This window comes from Mus caroli, chromosome 15 (assembly GCF_900094665.2).
Source record: "Mus caroli chromosome 15, CAROLI_EIJ_v1.1, whole genome shotgun sequence".
Classification (NCBI taxonomy): domain Eukaryota; kingdom Metazoa; phylum Chordata; class Mammalia; order Rodentia; family Muridae; genus Mus; species Mus caroli.
In genome coordinates, this window is record NC_034584.1 from 27970131 (window position 1) to 27991787 (window position 21657).

The 21657-nt window shown below is 41.3% G+C and overlaps 1 protein-coding gene across 1 annotated transcript in view; it reads left to right on the forward strand.

Moving 5' to 3' along the window:
* The first annotated feature begins 1383 nt into the window (after positions 1-1383).
* Positions 1384-21657, forward strand: part of Sdc2 (syndecan 2) — a 101124-nt gene continuing 80850 nt past the window's right edge. The window contains exon 1 of the mRNA XM_021183965.2: positions 1384-1953. Within this exon, the coding sequence (XP_021039624.1) occupies positions 1894-1953 (60 nt within the window). The 5' untranslated portion in view covers positions 1384-1893. The remainder of the gene's footprint in view (positions 1954-21657) is intronic.

The following is a 21657-nucleotide window of genomic DNA, read 5'->3' on the forward strand; positions in this document are numbered from 1 at the left end:
TGTGTGTGTGTGTGTGTGTGTGTGTGTGTGTGTGAGAGAGAGAGAGAGAGAGAGAGAGAGAGAGAGAGAGAGAGAGAGAGAGAAGCACAGAGCTTTTTATGGTGTGGCTTGAGGTCTGGAGTAGTATTTGCCTACAACATAGTTATTATGTATTTTTAATTCATCTCACATGATAACCAAATAGTGACTAATACTGAAATGTCCCTGTTCCTTTATAAATGGGAATCACAGAACAAAATGGGTCCATAATTCATTCAGTTCCTAAATCCAAGAGAACACCGGTGGGCATTAGAATAGTATGTGCCTGCCTGGTTCTGTAGCACCATACAGCACCGAACTACACGACACATGCTTTTGCTTTATGCAGGAAATACATACTCATTTTCTTAAAGCCAGAAACTACTTAACCCTTCTCTGAACTTCATCTGCTATTATCTAGACTCTCTAATTTTTCATCCCTATCTGTTGCTTCCAAATGTAAACAATTTTACATTTTTCAAAAGTAAAAATATGGAAATCAAACTTAGTTGATGCCTGGGGCAGTGTGTGTGTGTGTGTGTGTATGCGCACGTGCGTGCGCGTGTGAGCACGCGAGTCGGGAGGCAGGGCACAAACTGTGAGCAGCAGAAATGGTTTGTAAGCCTTTAATGAAGTTGTGCTTTGGAGTTGTTGAATTTTTGGATTTTAGGAATCGCTTTTTTCTGCTTTTTGGGGGTTGTGGGTTGTAGGTTGTGGTTGGGGTGGGGGTGGAGATGGGTCATGGGGGAAAGATCCAAGGAGAATCTTAGTACGAACTAGTTACAATTATTTTTGTCTTTTCTGCATTGCAATCTTCATTATCTGGAGACCTATGGGCATTGTGAATACTTGAAGGGGATGTATAAACTTTCTCATTTTTCTCGACTCTCATCTTTCTATTGACCCAATTTTCACAAGTCAGAAAAGGCTCAATATGCCCATCAAATCTTCATTGAATTTTCTTTAGAAAATTACAGCGAAGAAAAAGAGAAGGAAAGGGAAAGGGAAAGGGAAAGGGAAAGGGAGACAGAACAGTGGTGGGGAGAGGGGAGGGTGTTTAGAAGGGGAAAGAAGGAGAGAGAAAATGAAAGAGCACTAAGGTTTGCAGAGGCAGGTTCTCAGGACAGCCACAGCGTGGAGCTGCTGGCTCCCACTGGCTCTGGGAGCTGCCAATCCCAGTGTAATCCCATAAGAATTTCTCCCTGGTTTTATCATGGAGTCCTGGCAACCTCCTTTCCCCCAGTAGCTGGGAGGAACCCGGAGGGCCAGGCCTAAGAAGGGAGGGAAGGTGGGGGCTGTAGAGGCGGAGGAGGAGCAGGACCGAGACCAGGACCAGGGAGAGGACACGGAGGGGGGTGGGGTGAGATCGAGGGGAGGACCCGGGAGGCGGCGGCTCGTAGAAGGAGGGGCGCTGCAGCCAAGCCACCAGCCTAGCTGTAGAGTGCTGTACTCCAGATACTCCTGGAGATCCAGCCCCGCAGATCGCGCGTCCCCGCCGCCTTTTGGCATCCTAAACTTGAGCGGCAGCTCGGTTTCAACCCAGCGACTGCTTGCTTCAAATCAGACAGCATCGCGACCCAGACACCAGAGTCCGCGGAGTGAAAGCACAAAGCTGCCTTGTAGGACCAGACCAAGAAAACAGCCTCGCAAAGCAGCAACTCTGGGTTGGAAGTGCAGAAGCCAACAAGTGAGAAGGCGCCGCGTTTCCGGGGCGCAGCAAGAACGCTAGAGCAGGCGCCAGAGAAGACTGTTAGAGCTCGGAATCAGAGCCCAAACCTCTCTCCTGGAGGCGGCTCAGCTTCTTTCCTTTGCAGGCCCTTTTAGGAGAGCGCTGGGCTTCCTTTTATCCGGGAACAAGCCACATCCCCGGGGAATATGCAGCGCGCGTGGATCCTGCTCACCTTGGGCTTGATGGCCTGTGTATCAGCAGAGATGGTGAGTGGGCCCAGCCAGGGAAGTGCACTGTTAAGAGTGCCCAGGCAAATAGAAGAGCCAGAGGGTAATTGGGGAATGCCACCTGGGGGATCTGCCAACCCTGAACGTGGGGCTGCCTAGGATCTACTGAAACAAATGAGCTTGCTTTTCAACCACTTGCCCCTGGGCTCTTCCTTTTCCCTCTTGCACAATTGAGCTGCTACAGGGAGTTACCTAAGCCATGTCTTCAGGGGGTGGGAGCACAAGACTTGGAGGTTAGGGACCCCAAAGGTCCTTAAAGTCACTTCCAACTTTCTGCCTTGGGGGATTTTATGGTGTAGTCTAGGAAGGACAGAGGGCTAAAGGTTGCAGGTTACTAGAGCACCACTGCGGGCCAGGAAAGGATCTGGTAAGCTCTGTGTACTGGACCAACCCCAGGGATGAGTTGGAAACTTTGATACACACCATCCCCCTATTCCAGGCTTTGAGCTCCACTGAAGGCAAGTTTAGGGAAATAGGGTCCATATTAAAGAAACCGAGCATATCAGGAGAGGAAGTTTCTAATAGTGCATTTGTTTAATGCTCCCTGTGACTGTGGCAAGGCATCCACACTAAGTGGAGATGCAGTCAGTGGTCTATTCGGAGGCTCCTGGCAGAGTGGAGCTTTCAGGAACAGGCCAGGGCTCTCTGGTTTCTGGGAGCTTCCAGGAACCCTCCTTGTGGAGCGAAGCCCCGGGCTGTAGGAGAGAGATGGGATTTTTCCAGATGGAAAGATTAGGATGCTTGTGACATTGCTTTGGCCCTCAGATCCTCGGGCTGCTGGGGGGACTGTAGATTTCTGTCCTGCCAACCTGATACTCCTGTGGATCCCATATTCTCCTGAAACTGTCTTCTTAGAGACTACTAGCATCCTTTCCCCTCGGTGGCCCTGGAAATTTTATTTCTGGTCAGGATTGTGTTTCTGGGGTTGGAGTTTGTTTCTCTGTGTTGCCCAGTGTGTGCACTCTTATGCTCATAACTAGTGTGGCAGCCCCTATCTGGGTCACTACAGGTCTGTTTTAGCAGGTGGAAGTCCAAGCAGCTTCTATTGACATGCAGTCCCAGGGCTGCAGGCTCAATTAGGGAGTGCTCCTCTTTTCTTTACTCTTGTTTCCTATGCTATTCCTTTGGCATGCAGTAAGTTGCCCAATTCGAATTAATGGAAAAGCCTTTAGCTGGGTTGGATAATCTCCCCCTTTTTGACCCTTGGACGATTGATAAACCTTTTGGCATTCAGGAGAATAAGGACATTTGTGATCAGCTGTAGGTTTGGGGCACTGCTGTGTGGGCTAGAAGGTCATTGTCCAGAGTTAGAGGCTGGGGAACTTAGAATTGGAAACTGCATAGGATAGGTGGGTATTTGAGAGGTTGTGATGTAAAAACATAACTCTGAGACTTACCAGAATTCTCACAGCAAAAGATGTTTAATCCTTTGAAATCAGCAGTCTCTCTTGGCTAGTTCTGAACTTTGGCATGCTGTAAACTAAATTGGAGCTATTCTGTGTGTATTTCAAAGAAAACAAAACAACACAAAACAACAGCAACCATTGCTTTACATAGCTGTGCAAACCTGGGCAAAGGGACAGCTCAATTAAATTATTGTCCAGAGAGGATCTTGTAAACTGAGCAGAGTTGGGGACCTTTTCTTTGCAGAACCTGGTTCAGAGATTTCCTAGGAGAAAAGCCCTTTGGAGCTTCTGTATGGGTTTGAAAGCTTCTTAAGAGATGGTGGGGTTTGCTGTTGTTTGTTTTTCCTTAAATGTGCTAGTCACCTCTCCCTGCCTTATTTTCCCTGAAATCTCTTATGTTTGGGGCTCTACCATTTTCTCAGTTCAAAACAGAATTGAATGTTTTTCAAAAGAGCAGATTTATTGGAAAGATTCTGTTTTGAGCCCTGGAACTATCATTCAAAGGGTGATTTAATATTTTTAAAATGTCAACTTGAGAATCCTACGTACAGCCTTTGTTGGGCAGTGAGTCAGTCTTTCTCAGTAAAAGCTGTTTCAAAACCCAAACCATCTAATTGTCCATTTACATTGCTTAGTCCTATCTTTATTTGCTTCACCTAAAGTGGCATAAATATACCCAGACTTGAAAGGCATGATTTTTTTTTTAAATTCGCTATTACAGAACATTATTTCCAGCACTTTGTATTTTAATTTGGAAACTGCTGTAGTGTCCTGGGATTTAAAAGTAGTGATTGTTTGAGCTCTGACTCCTTTTGGCAAGAATGGAGAAATATCTGCAGCTAGTAAATTTTTTAGTTTTATACTTAGCTCAGAGTGAGAAAAACTTCTCAGACACTAAGATTCAAAACTGATTGGGCAAAAGAACTAGGGGTCTTCTTGAGGACACGGAGACAGCAGGAAAGTCTGTTCCTAGGGACTCATTCATGCTTTCCACTGGCAGCTGAAGACTTTCACTGCTGGAAGGATGGTGAAGGGAAAGGGACAGCAGTGATGTGTTACTAGGTTTCTGTCAATTTTGTACATGACTGTTTATGTTAGACATAATACAGTACAGACTGCTGTAAACATATAATTTGAACTGGAAATATGTTTAAGGAAAGGAAGCCTTTTAAACTGGTGGAATTTTATAAACATGCTCAGATGTCTGTAAATTAAAAGAAACTGTTAAGTCACTTGGAGCCATGCATTACCTCAAAAGGCACTGTGAAAGCCAGGCTCTGGAAAGTTTGCACTAGTAAGGAAATTAAAGCTGAAATACTGTAGCACTTAGCAGTCTTTCTTTAAATGTATTTTTGTCCGTTCTAATGGGGCAAACTAGTTGTGCTTTGACAGAAACAAAGGCTCTTTATCTTTCAGTTCAATATTAGCAGTAGAGAGTTGTCATTTAAGAAGGAAAGCTCAGAAGATGGGTGTTCAAGAAGGAATTTGAGTATGCCTTTCAACTCTTTATTGTGGGAACTGGAATGCCTTTTTCATTTCATTAAAAATGTTAATAAGTCAGGTGGTGGTGGCGCATGCCTTTAATCCCTGCACTGGGGAGGCAGAGGCAGGCAGATTTCTGAGTTAGAGGCCAGCCTGGTCTACAAAGTGAGTTCCAGGACAGCCAGGGCTATACAGAGGAACCCTGTCTCAAAAACCCAAAAACCAAAACAAACAAACAAACAAACAAACAAACCAAGAAAAATAAATAAATAAAATAAAAAGGTTGATAAATAAGTAGTACTTTTACATATTTATGATATTTTGATTCATGTATGCATCATATGATATTCAAATCAAAGTAGTATACTTTATTCTGTTGTCAGCCTAAGAGTGGACTGTGTAATGTAGTCAACTGAAGGGCAACTAGAATAATCATAAGTTGTGAAAGAATTTTAAAATGTCAGCTAGGTTTTTTTCCAAAAGCAAATCTCATTTCCAAGCCTTCAGAACTCCCCAGACCTGATCATAGGTCGTTTGGAATCTTCTAGGGACTGTCTATTCTGAGGCTGACCTGGCTAATCAGAGCCCAGTCAACTCTGTCATCAAGGTTTACAAGGAGTCTAGTCAAGCTATTGTGCTATTGGTGTGCCTGCTTGTTGTGATCCAAAAGGCCCAGTGAGCAGAAGCTGTCCTTCTTCCTTTCCCAGAAAACCAAATTACAAGATCTCGCCCATCTTTCTCTCCTTCCCAAGGCAGAAAGAAGGCTTGCCATCTTTTATACCTAGGCCAAAAATACATTCCAGTATCTCAAAGTCATTTCATTCTTTCATGGAGTAGGAGCCAATAAAAAGTCTCAGAAGAAAGCCCACATCATGAAGAAGAGCTTTGACTGAAAACAAGGCCATCATGTTTTAACTTTTTAGGTTGCCATAGAGTTTTATTTCTAGCCTCATTGACTGGCATTTTGAAGAAATCCTTGATTCACTCATTTATCATGGTTCCCATCTATACCCTGCCTTTAAACTCACCAGGGTATTGACCCCTCCTTTTACTCAGCAGGTGGGTTTCCTGCTAGGTGCTGGGATTAAGCAGTGAGCAAGCCTGCAAATCCTCTGCATCTTCTCAGTAGCTGTATAGTCACCATCCTTGGCCTGGTGCTGATCTGCTCTATGGTTTGCCCTTTATCACTCTGAGATGTTGGCTGTGGTTCAGAAACTACCTTGTATACTGGTCGTGGTTTGGAATCTGCATTCATTGGCCAGATTTTTAAGCTGTCCCATGCTAACACTGCTTCCTGGTTACTCCTTCTTGGTCACTGTTCTGATCCTTCCTTAGACATAGCCGAATTAAAGCATTCCTCCTTTAATATTCTGTTCGTTAGACCTCCTTTAATATTCTGTTCAGTAGCTTTTCTCCATTGTTCCAGCCAAACCTCTTTTTATGCTCCTTTAAGTAACCAGACAGACTGACAAGGTCATGGGAAGTACATATAAATACAAATCTTACAAGTTTATCTCCAATTTTTGCAAACAGAGCCTCAGTGTGTGTGGCTGGATAATTTGTATCTTTTACAAAGCATCTCTGATGGTTATAATGAGTCAGCTTCCCCTGGGAATCACAGGTTACTCCTTAATTATGGACTATCCTGTATCCCATCCAGACCTCTCAGCTGTGACTGGGTTAGAGCAAAGCTAGTTTCCCTTGGGAAGCCAATAGGCTGGGGTTTCTATGACAGTGCTTGCTCCTTTTCTAGTATGGCAGAACTCACACAAAATACAAAGCTCCAAGCCACTTAAAAATGCATTTCTGTAAGTGAATTGGGCCCCCAAAATGATTTTATGCCATGAATTTTGACGATGTGGAGGGTGCAGTTAGGGCATCTACGAATGGCAGAGGACATGACACAGCGTTCCTCCTTTCACTATGAAATACAGATAAGTGTTCTGTAAGATCTCTTACCCTCCTGTGTCTCTTCCATAGAGACTGACACCATGTAATGGAAGGGGTGGTGTCTATAACTCTGCTCTACAAAGCACAGAACTCAGTAGGAGCCAAGACCTGGTAAAGTATTATTAATTCTGAGACTTTTAGTTATGGTGCTGGAGGGCTTGGCAGACACATGGAGCAAAATTACAATTATTAAGAGTTATGAAAAGTGAAAGCTTATGTTTTGTATAATTTCCTCTTAGAACAGAAAGACTGGTAAAGTAAATGCATGCCATCTTTAGACCAGGCCCACAGAGGGAATTCTATACATTATTAAGGACTGCATCCGGTGGGTCATCTACAGAGTGACAGAGCTGAATTGGAGAAACTTTCTGCCATTAATATTTAGGATTTTTTGTTTTTTTTCTTCTTTTAGGGTATTATTGAGGAAATTATAGATTAATCCAATTAACACATAATCAAGTCCTTGCCAAGTGATTTTTGAGTTTAAAAATTTTATTTTTAAATTAAATCAGTGATATATGCTTATTTTGAAAATATGTTTTAAGTAGGAAAGTTCTGAGTTTATTATTGAGGCAAGGGATGCTCTCACATTTCAGAATGGTAAATCATTTGTGGTAGTCGGCAATGATGTGTTAGCTTAAACACAGCATTCATCTTGTACTCTGATTAGTTTCATTGCTTGGGATACCTCTTGAGCCAGCAAGTAGTAGTTTCCCATATGCTCACAAGCTAATGTAGCATCATGACTAGTTGATGGGGTGGGATTAACTTTGACTATAGATAGAAGTCAGCATGACTTCTTGATGACATTTGGGAAGTGCCTTCTACTGCTTCCCTCTTCAGTACTGCTGTGGGTGCTGTGGAGAATAGGAGCAAGAGTGGGAAGCAGCAGGCTTTTTGGTAGGCAGCTCAGAGCTGGGGTTCTAGAGTTGTCCTGGTTTAGAATACATTTACCCTGTAACACAGGTGTATTTATTAATCTCTGAGCTCAATGTTGTCACCATGGTAAGTGATCCATGCTAAAATAATGTCTTAGGATTTTGTTAGGTAAAATAAATAGGATCTTTTAGTCACTGGCATATTTATGCCCTATGCCATGTGTTTGTTACAGCTTTAGGTTTTCTGCTTCCTAAGGAGGAGGAACTTGGCACCCACAACTTATGAGCTCATGTGATAAACACTAGCTGAGAAGGGCTCAGACTGTCCATTACAGAGCCAACTACTTCTTGCTTCCATCTTGGTAAAAACAAGCTCTGTGCTGAGATATGAAGCATATACTGATACTCAGCTAATAGGAGAAAATACATCATTTATTATCTCTGATTATCCTCACTGAGACAGGGCAAACCCATAAGAGTCCATTTCTAGTAGTGATTTTGCCACTACAGACCTATACAGAGGGAATAATCATAACTGGATAAACAGTGTTTTCAAATGAGCTCATTTTGAAGCTCTGCTTATAATAGTTTTAAACAAATTAAAACCTGAGTATATAATAATGACTAAATAAAAGGGTCTAATGCACACTAAATTTCATGTAGCCATTAAAAATGTATTTGTAAAATCTAAATAAGTTTGGAGACTTTATAACAGATTAAAAAGTAAGATTTGAAAATAAGCATAGTAAGTCACTGTTTGTGTGTTTAAGACTATATATAGATGTGTGAATTTATATATCTACATATTATCCAGCTACATATACTATATGCAATCCTGCATATGTGATAGAATTGTGTAGAGAATGAGAAACACACATACACACACACACACACACACACACACAAAAAAAAACCCAAATACTTACTTATGCTATAAATTAGGAATATCAGAAAAAAAGTTGTTATATTATATTGATATGCTGATTGTGGATATTATTACTAAGGTTCTGTAAAATGTTATCAGCAGGAAAAACAGTTAATGGGTATAAACGATCTTGCTGATTATTTCTGTACTTGCCTCCAGAAAGAAAAGGCCCCAGACCTGGAGGGTTTTACTAGTGAGTATTGCAGGCCCTTCAAGGAGCAAGTGATTGTTGTTCTAGAGCACAGAGAATGAAGTGATCAAAGGTTCTTCTTCTCCGATCAATGTATGAGGTTAGTACTATCCTATGTCAGAATCAGAGGCATGCAGGAAAACAGATTATTAGTCAGTTTCACACCACTGGTGCCATAATTGTAAGTAGGTATTGCCATATTCAATGCAGCCACAATTTTATTAAAAGGACAATATGAGATCACAGAAGATCTATCAAAGGGATGTTTTAACATCAGGGAAGCAATGCTGATATTGACACTTCAAGGGGGGTATGGTCATCTCAACAGATGCAGAAAACCATCTTATACAACACTAGGAAAGGTTTTATACACTGTCACTTAAATTCTTGTTAAGTAGGAGGTTTTCTATATATTAGGGTTGATACTTCTGGGCCAATGACTTAATTCGAGTGACATGTTTAGGAACCAAAGGCCACTGTTTATGAAGATTTTAGGCAACAGTCTTGTTGTATGGGTGACAGGTGTGTGACAGTCCAGTAAAGGCAGGGCTGTAACACAGAGGTTTTAACTCATGTGGAGTGGTAGTTTCAGCATTTCCAGTCCCCACTGTGCACTCCTCAAATTCAGATGACTACAGGAGATCATATTCAGGCTTTGGAGTTCTGTAAATCACAATTTGATTCTGGTGTCGCTATTTAAAAGCCATGTGATCTGAGGATGTTTCTTACCACTTCCAAACTTGTTTCTCTAATTTAAAACTGAGACTTATAATATTTGTTCTTTTGAGACTTTGAAGATTACTTTAATATTTAGCTTTAATATTTTGTTGCTTTGAAGATTAGCTTTAATACCAAACATAAAACTTGACCTATAGTTGGCATTTTAAGGATGCTTGTTTTATTTTTCTTTAAGCTTTGTGGTTCTGAAATAGTCTCTGATAAAAGTTTTCAAAAATGTGTACATACAAATATGTATGGGTAGGTCTTGCATTTCTCATTTGTGTCTTATGGCATACACCAAGTGGCTTACATTGTTACAAATATAGGGCCAGTTATTTATTTGACTAGAGCGGGTGTGCTGCTGAGTTGTATTTTTTATTTTTCTCATCATCATTGTTTCTTGGGTTATACTTAAAGCACACAGAAAATGTACAAAGCAGATTTCACTAAGACAGGAAAGCCAGGTGTAATTATTGAAGCTATCGCTGTAAAATGTTCAAAGAAGCCAATACCAGCTGGTTAAATTGTAAACACCAACTACACTAAGTTCACTAATGTATTAATAATTTATGTCCCACTTCTGACACCATTTATTTAAGAGAGATATTTTGATTTGCTTATATTAGATTTAGTTCGATTTCGTAATTATCTTGGTTAGTTATTAAGTCATGTTTAGTTGGTCTGTTAACACTTAATTACATCATTATACATCTACCAAAGGAAAGTCTCAGCTGCCTTTTCAAACTAAAAACAAACTGTGACTTGGAGCTTACTTTCAATCTGCTCTTAATCCACATTTGGTTACTCAGGGGAGGGGAAGATGAACTGGATCTATGCGTAATAGACACAGCATGTAAAGTATGCATCTTTTTACCTTGGTCCAGTTGGGTGTATCTAGTAATCTGAACTGCCAGAAAGCTATAACCCAAAAAGAAGCAGGACCACTGACAGAAGTTGGTTGCTGTTTATATCAGAGAAGAATGAGACTTTATATTTTAGCTAGTCACATTCTCCATATAATGTATACTGTAGGCTCCTAGAGTCAAGATGTCCCTTGTATGGGGTCAGCTTAGATTGAGAACTTAGTAATGTTGGATAATTCTCTTGTATTCTTTTGGACTCTTTCCTTTCAATCCTTGTAACAATTGGATGGTGGATGGTGGAGCTGGAATAGTTACTTTTAAAAAATAAGGATTTGGACTAACTTTTGTTTTTTGAGACAGAGTCTTATTACATAGCCTATGTTGGCCTGTAACTTTGTGATCTTCCTACCTCAATCAGCCTCCTTAGGAATAATATTATTAGCATGTGTCATCACATCCAGCTATGTTTTGTTTTAACATTGATTTTTAATTTATTTGTGTGTGTGTGTGTGTGTGTGTGTGTGTGTACTGGTGTTTGTGGTGGTCAGAGGGCCACTTTCAGTACTTATTTCTCTCCTTTCACTATGTAGGTTCTGAGGATCAAACTCAGGTCCCCAGACTTGACTGAAATCATTTTTTTTTCTACTGAGCTATCTCTCAGGGCCCTGGATCTGACATTTAAAAGTGACACAATGAACACTGAGCGAGGTTTAGGAGCTTGACCAAGGTGCTGTAGTATATAGTTTAACCTAAGTGGTCTGACCTACTAGTATATTTTTTCTTTTTTCCTTTTTTTGCCATCAAGCATTTCTTTTCTGGCTTCTCCCTGATTCCTGGTGGTACTGTTCTGACATACATATGAAGAACTGAAACACCAACAGAACATGTGTTATATGTAATACACACCAGTGTGCCTCATGTGCTATGGGAAACATGAATACGGTGATTTTTAGCTAACTTACTCATTCCTAGCAAAACCTCTAGCTAATTCCTTTGCTGGTTTATGGACCTTCTAGCTAGTTGTGGGAGGAAGATTCCAGGGATTTGGAGGAACCAGATGGAGCAGGGACTGAAATCAAGTCAATTTGCAAATTTTAGGACTACTGTGGAGATAAAAGCTTCCTGGAAATAAAAACCAATATGCAAAACACTTGTGAGTTAAAGCTGCGTTTTTCTAATGAGGAAAAGGCTGTTATTGTAGGTAGAGGAATAAAGAACATTCCTCAGATTTTTACTTTAAAAAATACGTCATCAGTGTGCAGAATGTGAGTCAAGCCTGCCTTTGGCCCAGCTGAAAATGATCCTTTGCTGTGTTCTTCTTGCCAGCATAGAAAGTGGATTGATCTCTCAACAGTTTACTCTTGAAGACTGCTTTCCTAAATTACTGCATCATACAAGTGTGTGTGTTTCAGCCATTTTCAGAAAAGAAGTTTGTGGGATGATTTTTAAGGAGAATTTATTGGAGACGACTGTCTCTGATCTACTACTACAAATAATGAATGTGATCCGTACTTTTCATTCATTATTTGTGACTGTCACCTGACTGCCCTGCAGGGTGATTTACAAAGGTTGCAGCCTACATTCCAAGTTAGAGCTTGAGTTTTTCTGGCTGGCAGCAAGCCCCTGTTATGATACCATAATCAATCAGGAATGTAGTGAAACTTTCAGTGTTTCCAATTTTAATTCACCTAATAGGTATGCACGCTGGTATGTCAAAGCACCAGGTCCTTTATTTTCCTTAACTAGCTTAATTCTTTTGGCCATTGGAATTCAGAGTTCTTTACCCACATGTCACATGTTGCTTTGATGGGTTCTGTCTACATGTTTCCCTTTAATGGTGTGGAAGCTAAGAAATAAACTTGTTTGGGGTATTGGAGATTTCATCTCGGGCCATATGAATCAAGGCTAAGTTCTTACCACTGAGCTGCACTCCCAAGTATCAGTGGAAATCTAACTATACTCTATGTCGGGTGATTTCTGTTGTGCTGTGGAAAGGTCATATCTGGACCTTAGTGTTCACATCTATAAGAAGGTTATTAATCACAGAGGCTACCTCCCTGAGATAATGGCATGGTTAGGAGTTAATACTGGCAAGCCAAACATTTAGAAGACTATCCTGCATGGAGTTTGCAGTCTTAGTGCTGCTGCTGATTCAAATGGATGACTCATAAAATATATTCATCAGACAAGACAGACCTATGAACAAGAGAGAGGGGTGAGGGATGGAGATGGTGGTGCCACTAACTAGGTAAGATCATCAGAGGGAAATTATGGATTTTCCCCTTTTCTTCTCCCTCTTCTTTTTATGGCTGTTCTGTTGTTTGTTTGTTTTGTTTTTGTTTTGTTTTATTTTGGTGAAAGGAGAGAGTGTTTTGACCTCAATAGGCTTGTCATCTGCGTCTTGGAGGTCTTATTATAGAGTAGTGTCATGAACTCATGATGTACAGTATCACATCTGGAGTTTTGTTGCTAATGCGTATCATTCTAGCATTCAGGAGACTGAGGGAAGGGAAGACTCATGAGTTCTCATTAGTGACACTCTGACTCTTACAGTGCCCTTTGCATCTAGGCCTCACATGCATAAAACTAGGATGGGGCCCAGCTCATGGTGTTTTAGAAACGCCTCAGCTAAGTCTTATCTTCTAGAAGATTTGAGAACCTTTGTGTGAGATGCCTTTTTGACCTCTGTCCTAGGAAGTCTCTGGCAGGCAAGACTTCAAGCGCCAGGACCACAATGGCAGTGCCTTGTTCTCTTCCACCCTCCTCTGTTTCCCACACTGAAATGACTATCTGCTTTCTGTACTTTTTGGTAATTTGTTTCCTAATCTTATGGTGGATCTGGGAGTTCTTCAGATAAAAAAGTGATATATTTGGAAATTAATTTGTCTTAAAAAAAAGATGTCGTTTGACAATAGAAACAGGGGAGGTGTTCACATGAAGATTCATCCATATATGCAAATGCACCAGCATATACATAATGTGCACGTTTTGTGAACATACCAAAATTGGAAACATTTACATTTATTAAGGAAAACTTTTTGTAGAGGAACAGTGGAGGCTTGTCCTGGTGCAGACAACATGTTTAGTCAGCTTATTAGACTTGTCCCAGGCATACTCTGAATGGAGGACTTGTGTGATTGCCTGGAATGGAATTCAGAATTTGTCTGAATGCACTGTTAAGTCTTACCCATATGGTTTCAAGATTGTCTTTTTATGGTACCAGGACTTAAGTACTGTTCCATGGACCTGGATCAAGTTGCTGCCTTCCACACAGTGCCATTTTTTTTTTTTTTTTTTTTTTTTTTTGCCATTCAGTGGGAAGAGAGGGCTTCAGACTGTGGTGGGCACAAGACATCTGAACTTCAGCAAGAAGCAGTAGCCCATTATTGAATCTATTCATAGTTTACTTTGTTCATATATCTAATTTGGGAGAATGTTTGCCCTCATTCAACCCTAAAACCACAATTTCTCATCTGTTAAATAAAAGAGGGATATCTTTAATTGACACAGGAGGAAAGAAAGACCTTTCAAAAACATTCTGGATTTCTCAAATATTTTAAAAGTTGCCCCGTAGGATAGCATTAGAACACTGTAGGGTGGTGGGCTGTGCACAGACAGCCTGGTCCCCAGTTGAGCAAAGGTCTGGAATCCCAGATTCCCGGTGTTGGTGATTTCCACCTGCATGGGACCACAGAAGTTCGGCCCCTGGCTCTCTGCAGGGGCGCTGTGGAAGGCTGTGGGTAGGTACAGCTCTCTGGTAGGCTCTGTGGGTAGGTACAGCCTCCCACAGCCCCCTGCAGAGAGATATTCTGCTGCACCAAGCCCTCCCACATGCAAATAAGGTTTCCCCAAACTCTCCGTCCAAGGCAATGAGAAGTACCTGCTGTCAAACCCCAACTCATCCCCCAAACTGTTTTTAAGTCCTATCCAGCGAATAAAAGGTGTGGGAGAGCTACTTCATCATCTGAGCCTTTGTCCTAAGAGCTGTAACACTTGAGGAGAGATCTGCTTTCCCGAAGAAGTGACGCCTGAGGCCCTGCCGCACTCCTCAATGGCTAATCAGCCTCTGGTCAGCCCAGCCAGACCCGACCCAGTGCAGGGCAGCACAGAATTATGGCAGAGGAGGTGGAGCTGACCAGAGCAGCAGAAGCAGGGAAGTGACTTCCCCTCCCTGCCCGCATTTGCTTCCCTTCGCCAAAACTCTCGCACCAAGCCTGGCCAGAAATCTCCGTGGAAAATCTCTGGTACCCAGGCCCACAAAACACCACCCTTTTAGAAGCTGCTACTCTACATGAATCTGCCTCGAGTTGAGTGAAGAGTAGCATTCTGAGAAAGCTGCTAATGGAGGCTTAGAAATCCAGTAGGTCTAGTATCTAGAATGATATTCAATATTATGGCCTAGGTTTTGGTGAGGATAGGATTAACTGTGCCTTCAAAAAGTATTGAGCACAGTGTGGCTTAATCTTAGAAGTCAAGTGAGTAGAAATGGGATTTTCTTCTCTCTCTCCCTCCACTGTATCCCTGATAAGCAGGTTAGCATCCCAGAGCATTGATGTAATTATTATGTAGCAATGTTTTACTCAGTGGACATTGAGGCCTCTGAGTTGGTATATCCAGCTTTGGACCAGTGGCTGTCAGTGTCTGTGGGCCACCAACATCTGCCTCAGTGAGGACCATGTGTGAAGTGCAGATTTTGTGTCTCCTTCTACACCCACACATCATTTTCCTTACTTCTCATTGGTCTATATGGCCAGAGAGGTGCTGTGTGCTGGGAACTACAAACATTCTTCAGAAGGATTCTTTTGCCAGCTAGCTTTGGAGAGCAGCTGACCCTTGGATCTCATTGCTGAGAGCAATGCGGGCAGTTAAGTGAGAACTCCTGACCCTAGATGCTTATTTCAATCTTTGCAGCTGCCTGAGAGATTGCAGTACTCAGAGTTGGAGGCCAGTGTTTTGGTACCCTATGGAGTAGGAGCATCATCTGAAAGCTAGTTAGAAATCCAGACTCTAGAACCCCGTTGAGAGTTACTAAATTACAGTTTTCATTTTAACAAGATTTCTGTGACTCATAAACACATCAGAGTTTGTAGAAAAGTTGCTTTATAGATATAATGAATTTCCTTTATAGAAGTCAACCTCTAGAATGGCTCTAATTTACAAGTTTTGTGAGGAGGCAGAACAGTTGGTTTGGCTTCTGCCTGACAGTTATTTGCAAGGCAACCAACAGAGAGCAAAGGATAGCTTCATAGCAGTTGCTTAGAACCAGGAATATTGTAATGGTGACTGTCTGCCAGCCACTGGGAGGTAAGTGGCGGCAGTTAAGACCTTTGCAGAGGCACATAATGAAAACCCCATTTTTAAAGCGATTGAATGCAAAGGAACATCTTAGCTCCCATAATGGAAGGGTGAAAAAAAGCTCTGGTATGGCTGCACCAAGAGTATATGCTGTGATTGTCTCAAGGAATCGGGTCTGATATGCTTCTCATCTCAGTGCCCCTTTGTTAGCATCACTTCCTGGCTGGAAAAGAATCAAGCTAACAGTTACGTTATTATGAAAATGTCCTTAATCATAACAACTTAAATAGATTTATTCCTCTTTGCATAATAATGCAAAGACAGGCAAGAAAGCTCTGCCTTGCTCTCAGACAGCTCTCACTGGTTAAGTCCAGGTGGCTACCCACTTAATTGCCTAGCCAGGAAAGAATCAAAAGGACCAGAGTCCAGAAGTGTAACAGCATTCTTCTCATAACCCATTTTTGGAATTCAGTCACATGTCCAGAATGGTCCATGCATGGTGGAGAATGCAGTCTCTATACACAAGGAAATGTGCCCACTTACATCTGAAGAGAAAGGGCAACTTTGAGATATTGATGGACCAGAAGAGACTAATCCCCTGGGTGCATCAGGATGTAGCATGACATCTCTGGATTAATAGCCTACCCTCAGCATTTGCAGTGGAAAAAGGTCCCTTTCTCTACCAGTTCTCTGTCAACCACTCTAGGAAGAACCCCAGATTGGCTTCTTGTTGACTCTTCCTTGGCCTGGAATACATGCACCAAGCCAGGAACCAAATATGGAGAACTCATCACCTGAACCCCATGGACTGTTGTAGAGAAGGAAAGATTTCCAAAGATGGATGGACAGATTCTTACCTGAGAAGAAAGAGGGAATATTGTGGTATGGGTCCCATCTCCCATCATCTCCTTCCATTGCCTGTATTCTGACTTTCTATTGTAACTTCCCTTTGATGTAAATCCTGATCCTGACTTTAATGAAGGAAATGGGTGGCACATACAGCCTTCAGCCTTGGCCTCAAAATCCTGAGGCACCAGCATGAATATGGTTCAGGTGTTATCACCCTTCATATCTATGTCTGTTCATTGACACATTAAATAACAGGCTTAGTGCAGACTGAGTTGTACCTAATGCTTAAACAGCTGGCAAGAAACAGAAGTAGAGAACTTGATGTGGGGCCTAAATAGACAAAGGCTGTTGCTGTCTCTCAGCATTTTTGAGTTTGGAGCATTTGGAAATTAAGTTTCTGTCAGAACAAGTTCACTTGTTGGCTGTATTGGTATGTTTTGAGCACTGCACCATTTGCTTTAGTGGTTGGCAAATTTGAATCAAGGTGGAGACAGACTTTTGGAAAATGCTTTTCTCAAATACCCTAAATTAAATGAGTTAAATGTCTAATTCTGACAAATGTGTAGAGGCTTGTAGCCAAACAATGAGTTTTATAAAAATGCTGATTTGAACTCACTTCCCATCGCTTTCTCAAGCTTTTTATGTACTTTACTATGTTTTTAGACCTTATTCAGAGCACAAAAGATTAGAAGTGATTTCTAAAGCTAAAGGCATTATTCTGCAGGGATGCTGTAAAGAGTAAAGTTAGACTTATAAACAGCCAAAGTCTTTAACATATTTTGTGTAATGCTTTTAAAAAGACGTTTGACGTCTCGGGTGATAAAAAAGTAATACATAATAGTCAAATAACACACCAATTCCAAGCCTTTCAACTGAATGCTTATTGTCTATTTAATAAAAATAGGGGTTGTAGGCACATCTGATGCAAATGAACTGAAATTTTATTTGCCAGAACTCTGTGTATCCTGTTAATAAGATTTACTCCAAACACTGCTGTTGGTTTAATAAATATTGAGGGGACATTTGCAATATGCCTCCTGGCATCTGCTGTTTCTCTCCTCTGAGCATTAGCTACTCTTGTGAGTCTTTACCAGGCTGCTTTTGCTGTTTTGTACTTTGAGGTACAAATAGAGACAGAGAACCCAGAGGGTTCTAACAAATTTCATACCATAAACTTTTTACAGATGTGCTTACTACTCATTAAGAACTTTTTGTTTATTGAATGAAAAAAAATATTTTCTTTTTGGCACTTTTGTGCAAGAGGTTTGGATTTTATTTTACTAGAAACCTAAGCAACAGTAATGAAAGTTTCTAGACAGATGTGATGAGTTCCCCGGACATTTTACCTTCCTGGATCTCCCATTCTTTTGGACACTGGTGTGAAGCAGCAGCAGGGAGCTCTGAGGAGATTGATTTGGGTTGGATAAGAAGAAGAACTTTCTAAATAACAGGCAGATTAAGAATAGGCCAACCAGACAGTGATGGCTAATAGGGCTTGTGCTTGGGTTGTGTGGCTAGCTACTGGTTTTGGAGATTCAAGAAATACTGTACATCCTCTGGCTGTGGAAATTAGCTTGCCCTTCTCAGTTCCTTGTAGCCTTAGAAGGTGTGGCTGTTCTTACAGTTTGATGTTGTGAACTGAGTAGCTTAGCATGCATTTTGCTTCCTTTACTGATGACTTGGTCTGACAGAGGCTAGGAATCTTTTGTTGTCTTTAGTAGGACAGTGAAATTTTAGGATCAACACGCACTAATGCCAACTGCCTAGTTGGGGGAATCATAACCATTGCAATTTGACATTGTCTTAGCTTTCAAGGATGCTGATAGGCATCTACCATGTACAGTAGTCACTCACCAACTCAGATCATTGTCAAGTTGCACAGCCTCTTTTCTTCTCTCCTGTTGTTCTCTGCAGCCCAAAGGCCATGAAATGTCTCTGCGTTTCCTTATGGAAGTCATTTCTCCAACACATTTACCAAGTATTTTAAAGTAAAATTCTTTAAAATTCCAGTACAGTTTTGCCTTATGCCTCATCTTCTCCTTGGCAGTCAAGAAAATCAGTTGTAGTTGTCAGATAGAATACACTAATCATTCATGACTAACCATTTCCTCTTGGATGTGATTCTTCATATAGTTCCTCTCAAATAGGATTGGCGATGCTCTTGATATGGGAAGTAGAAGTTGGAATAGGAGGTAAAGTTCTTAATGTAGGTAGAAAATGTCCATGTGTTAGAGAACAGAGGTAATTGAGTTGTGAGGGCCAACTGTCCCTGAGTTGGTTCTATAGCTGAGAACCCGAGCTCAGCTCCTTCCACATTTTAAGCTCTGAAGTTTAGCCACTGAGTATACAGTCTGACTTGTTTGGAACTGAATAGTTTTCTCAAATGTGAACACATGTCCATGCTGTTATGCCCTGATTTGGAGGGAAACCCCGGAGAGCTTAGGAACTACAGAGTCCATTGCAATTTGCATAAGAGTCCTTTTTTATGAGTCTCAACCTGGATTGGAAACCTTCCTACAGTGTAGCTCAGGAGTGCGACCATGAGCTTGGATGGCTTGGCAATTATATACAGCATAGTTAGGGATTCTTTGAATGCTTAAGGTGGAGAGGAGGGAAGGTGGGTGAGGTAAGTCATAATTCAGACATGATACCATTTGGTAGGGCGGAATCACAAGGTTGAGAGGGGGATTCTTCCGACCTAAGGATTATCTTTATGGGGCTATTGGGAACTAGTTTTATGGCCAGCTATAACTGTCTATGACCTCTGATTACCTCTCATCTATGATTTAAACGTAATTCTCCTTTTTCCAAGGACAGGCACCAGCTGCAGCTGGGAAGAGCCCAGCCGGTTATCAGGGAGAGTGCTAGTCTCTGGAGTTGGGGAGTTTTATCATTTGTCTCATTCAAGCTGGCACCTGTGGCTCCTTGAGTCCTCTCTGAGTAGCAGGGGGAGTGTCCCTGTGTTTGCTGTAGGGTGTGGGGAGCAGGAGTTGGGGAAAGCAGAACTTCTGAGGGAAAACACAGAGGCAAGCTGCCTTAGTGTCTCACTGCTCTTGCTGTGAGAGAAAGCCTAGGGGGGAGGGGGACTTCTGCGGGAGAGTGCAGACGCAAGCTGCTTGTACACTTCAATGCCAAAAAACCAAAGCAAAACAACAACAAAAAACAAGTGTATTTCAGGGGCTTGGTGAAGCACGATGTATCTGAACCTTTACATTAGAAAGATTCCAAAGCTGGGCATGGTGATGCATGGCTAAACTCAGTACTTGAGAGGCAGAGGCAGGTGGATCTCTAGGTTTGAGGCCAGCCTGGTCTACAAAAAGAGTTCCAGGACAGCCAGGACTGGTAATACAGAGAAACCCTGTCTTGAAAAATCAAAAATCAAAAACAAAAACAGTCCCAAATGCCTATAAACTTGATGGCAAGAATTCTTAGAGGCCAAAGAAAACAAAACACTGAAGGCGGCTTGTTCACCCCAGATTCTTTTCACCCTGTGGAAATGGACATTCATGGTTCCCATCCTCTATTCTACATTGTCTAAACACACTGATGTTTTAGACTCATTGCTGTAGGCTAACAAAGAGAAAGTTCAGGATGACTTCCTACAGACTTCACTCCTATGCCAACATTTTAGTTCCACTTAAAAGATTATCTACAAAATGCAAAATTTTGATCCAGAGCTAAAAATGAAATCATTCTTCATGTTATCTGTAAATTGTTTATGCCTTAACATTTTTATGCTCATGGTTGATATTTGTCCACAATGTATAACAGATTTGCTAAGATATGATTTACCTACCATAAATATTCACCCTTTAAGGATGTTATGCTCAGTAGGTTTTGATATATTTATAGTTGTATATAAAACGTCACCACAGTCAAATTCTAGAACATTTTATCACCTCTCCTCATATTCCCATTATCAATCATTTCTTCTTCCACCCATGCCAAGTTCTAGGAAACCACAGTGTTACCTCTGTATATAGATTTGCCTATTCTTGTCACTTCAACCCGCAGACACAATAACAGAAAGCCACAACCAACTAAAATGATGAGTTCTGGAGCCCAGTCCCAGTGAACAGATACATCTACAAAATAACTCCAGGAACTGACATTCAGAGTTCATCACAGAAGAGGGGATGAGAAGAACATAAGAGCCAGAGCGTCAGGTCAGCCCCAAACACAGACACAGACACAGACACAGACACAGACACAGACACAGACACAGACACAGACACAGACACAGACATACACACACAGACACACACAGACACACACAGACACACAGACACACACACATAACATTATGCAGATGGAGCAGGTTACAGTAAGGGAGGGATATATGTATATATACGTATATAAATGTAACAACACTTAATGTAAAAAAAGGTCATGAATTTGAAAGACAGCAAGGAGAGGTTTATAGTAAGCTTGGAGGGAAAAAGGAAAGGGAAAAATAATGTATTATATTAGCATCTCAAAAATAAAAGATAAAGTAAAAACAAAGAAAAAAGAAAAGAGTGAAGTAGAAGATTGTGGTTACAGGCCAGCCTGGGCAACACAATGGATTCTATACCAGCCTGACTAGCCTGGGCTACAGAGTGGGCCTGTTTAAAAAACAAACAAGCAAGAACAACAAAAACCTAAACCAATCAAGAACAACAAATTGAAAAGTAAGTAGGAGACTGATTGGCTTGCTGGTAGTTTTATTCCTTTGCTTTTCTCTCTGGCAAAGAAGACATTATGGAGTCTTCCGGAGTCGTTCATGTGGTGGGTCTTGTCCTTGACCTGCACCTACTTTACTAGTAGGACTTAGCAAATAAGGACTTAGCAAAATGACCAGCTGAAAATGTTCTCACCCATATAAGGTGCCACTTTACTAGGTTATTTTATTTTATGATGTACAAAAGCTTGTATTTGTGAAGTGTGTCCTGGCTTCTTCCTTCTCAAAGTATAAAACATGTAGTACGAACCCAGCACTCTGCTCTGACTCTTGACTGATTCCTCTCATGGACATTGGTGAAGAGTCTCTCTGACTTAGAGTTGTGGAAAAATATCTGTATGTTCTTACAACATGTTTGAATTTTATTCTGGGCCTGTAAGGATTTACCACTACGGGCTTTTAATT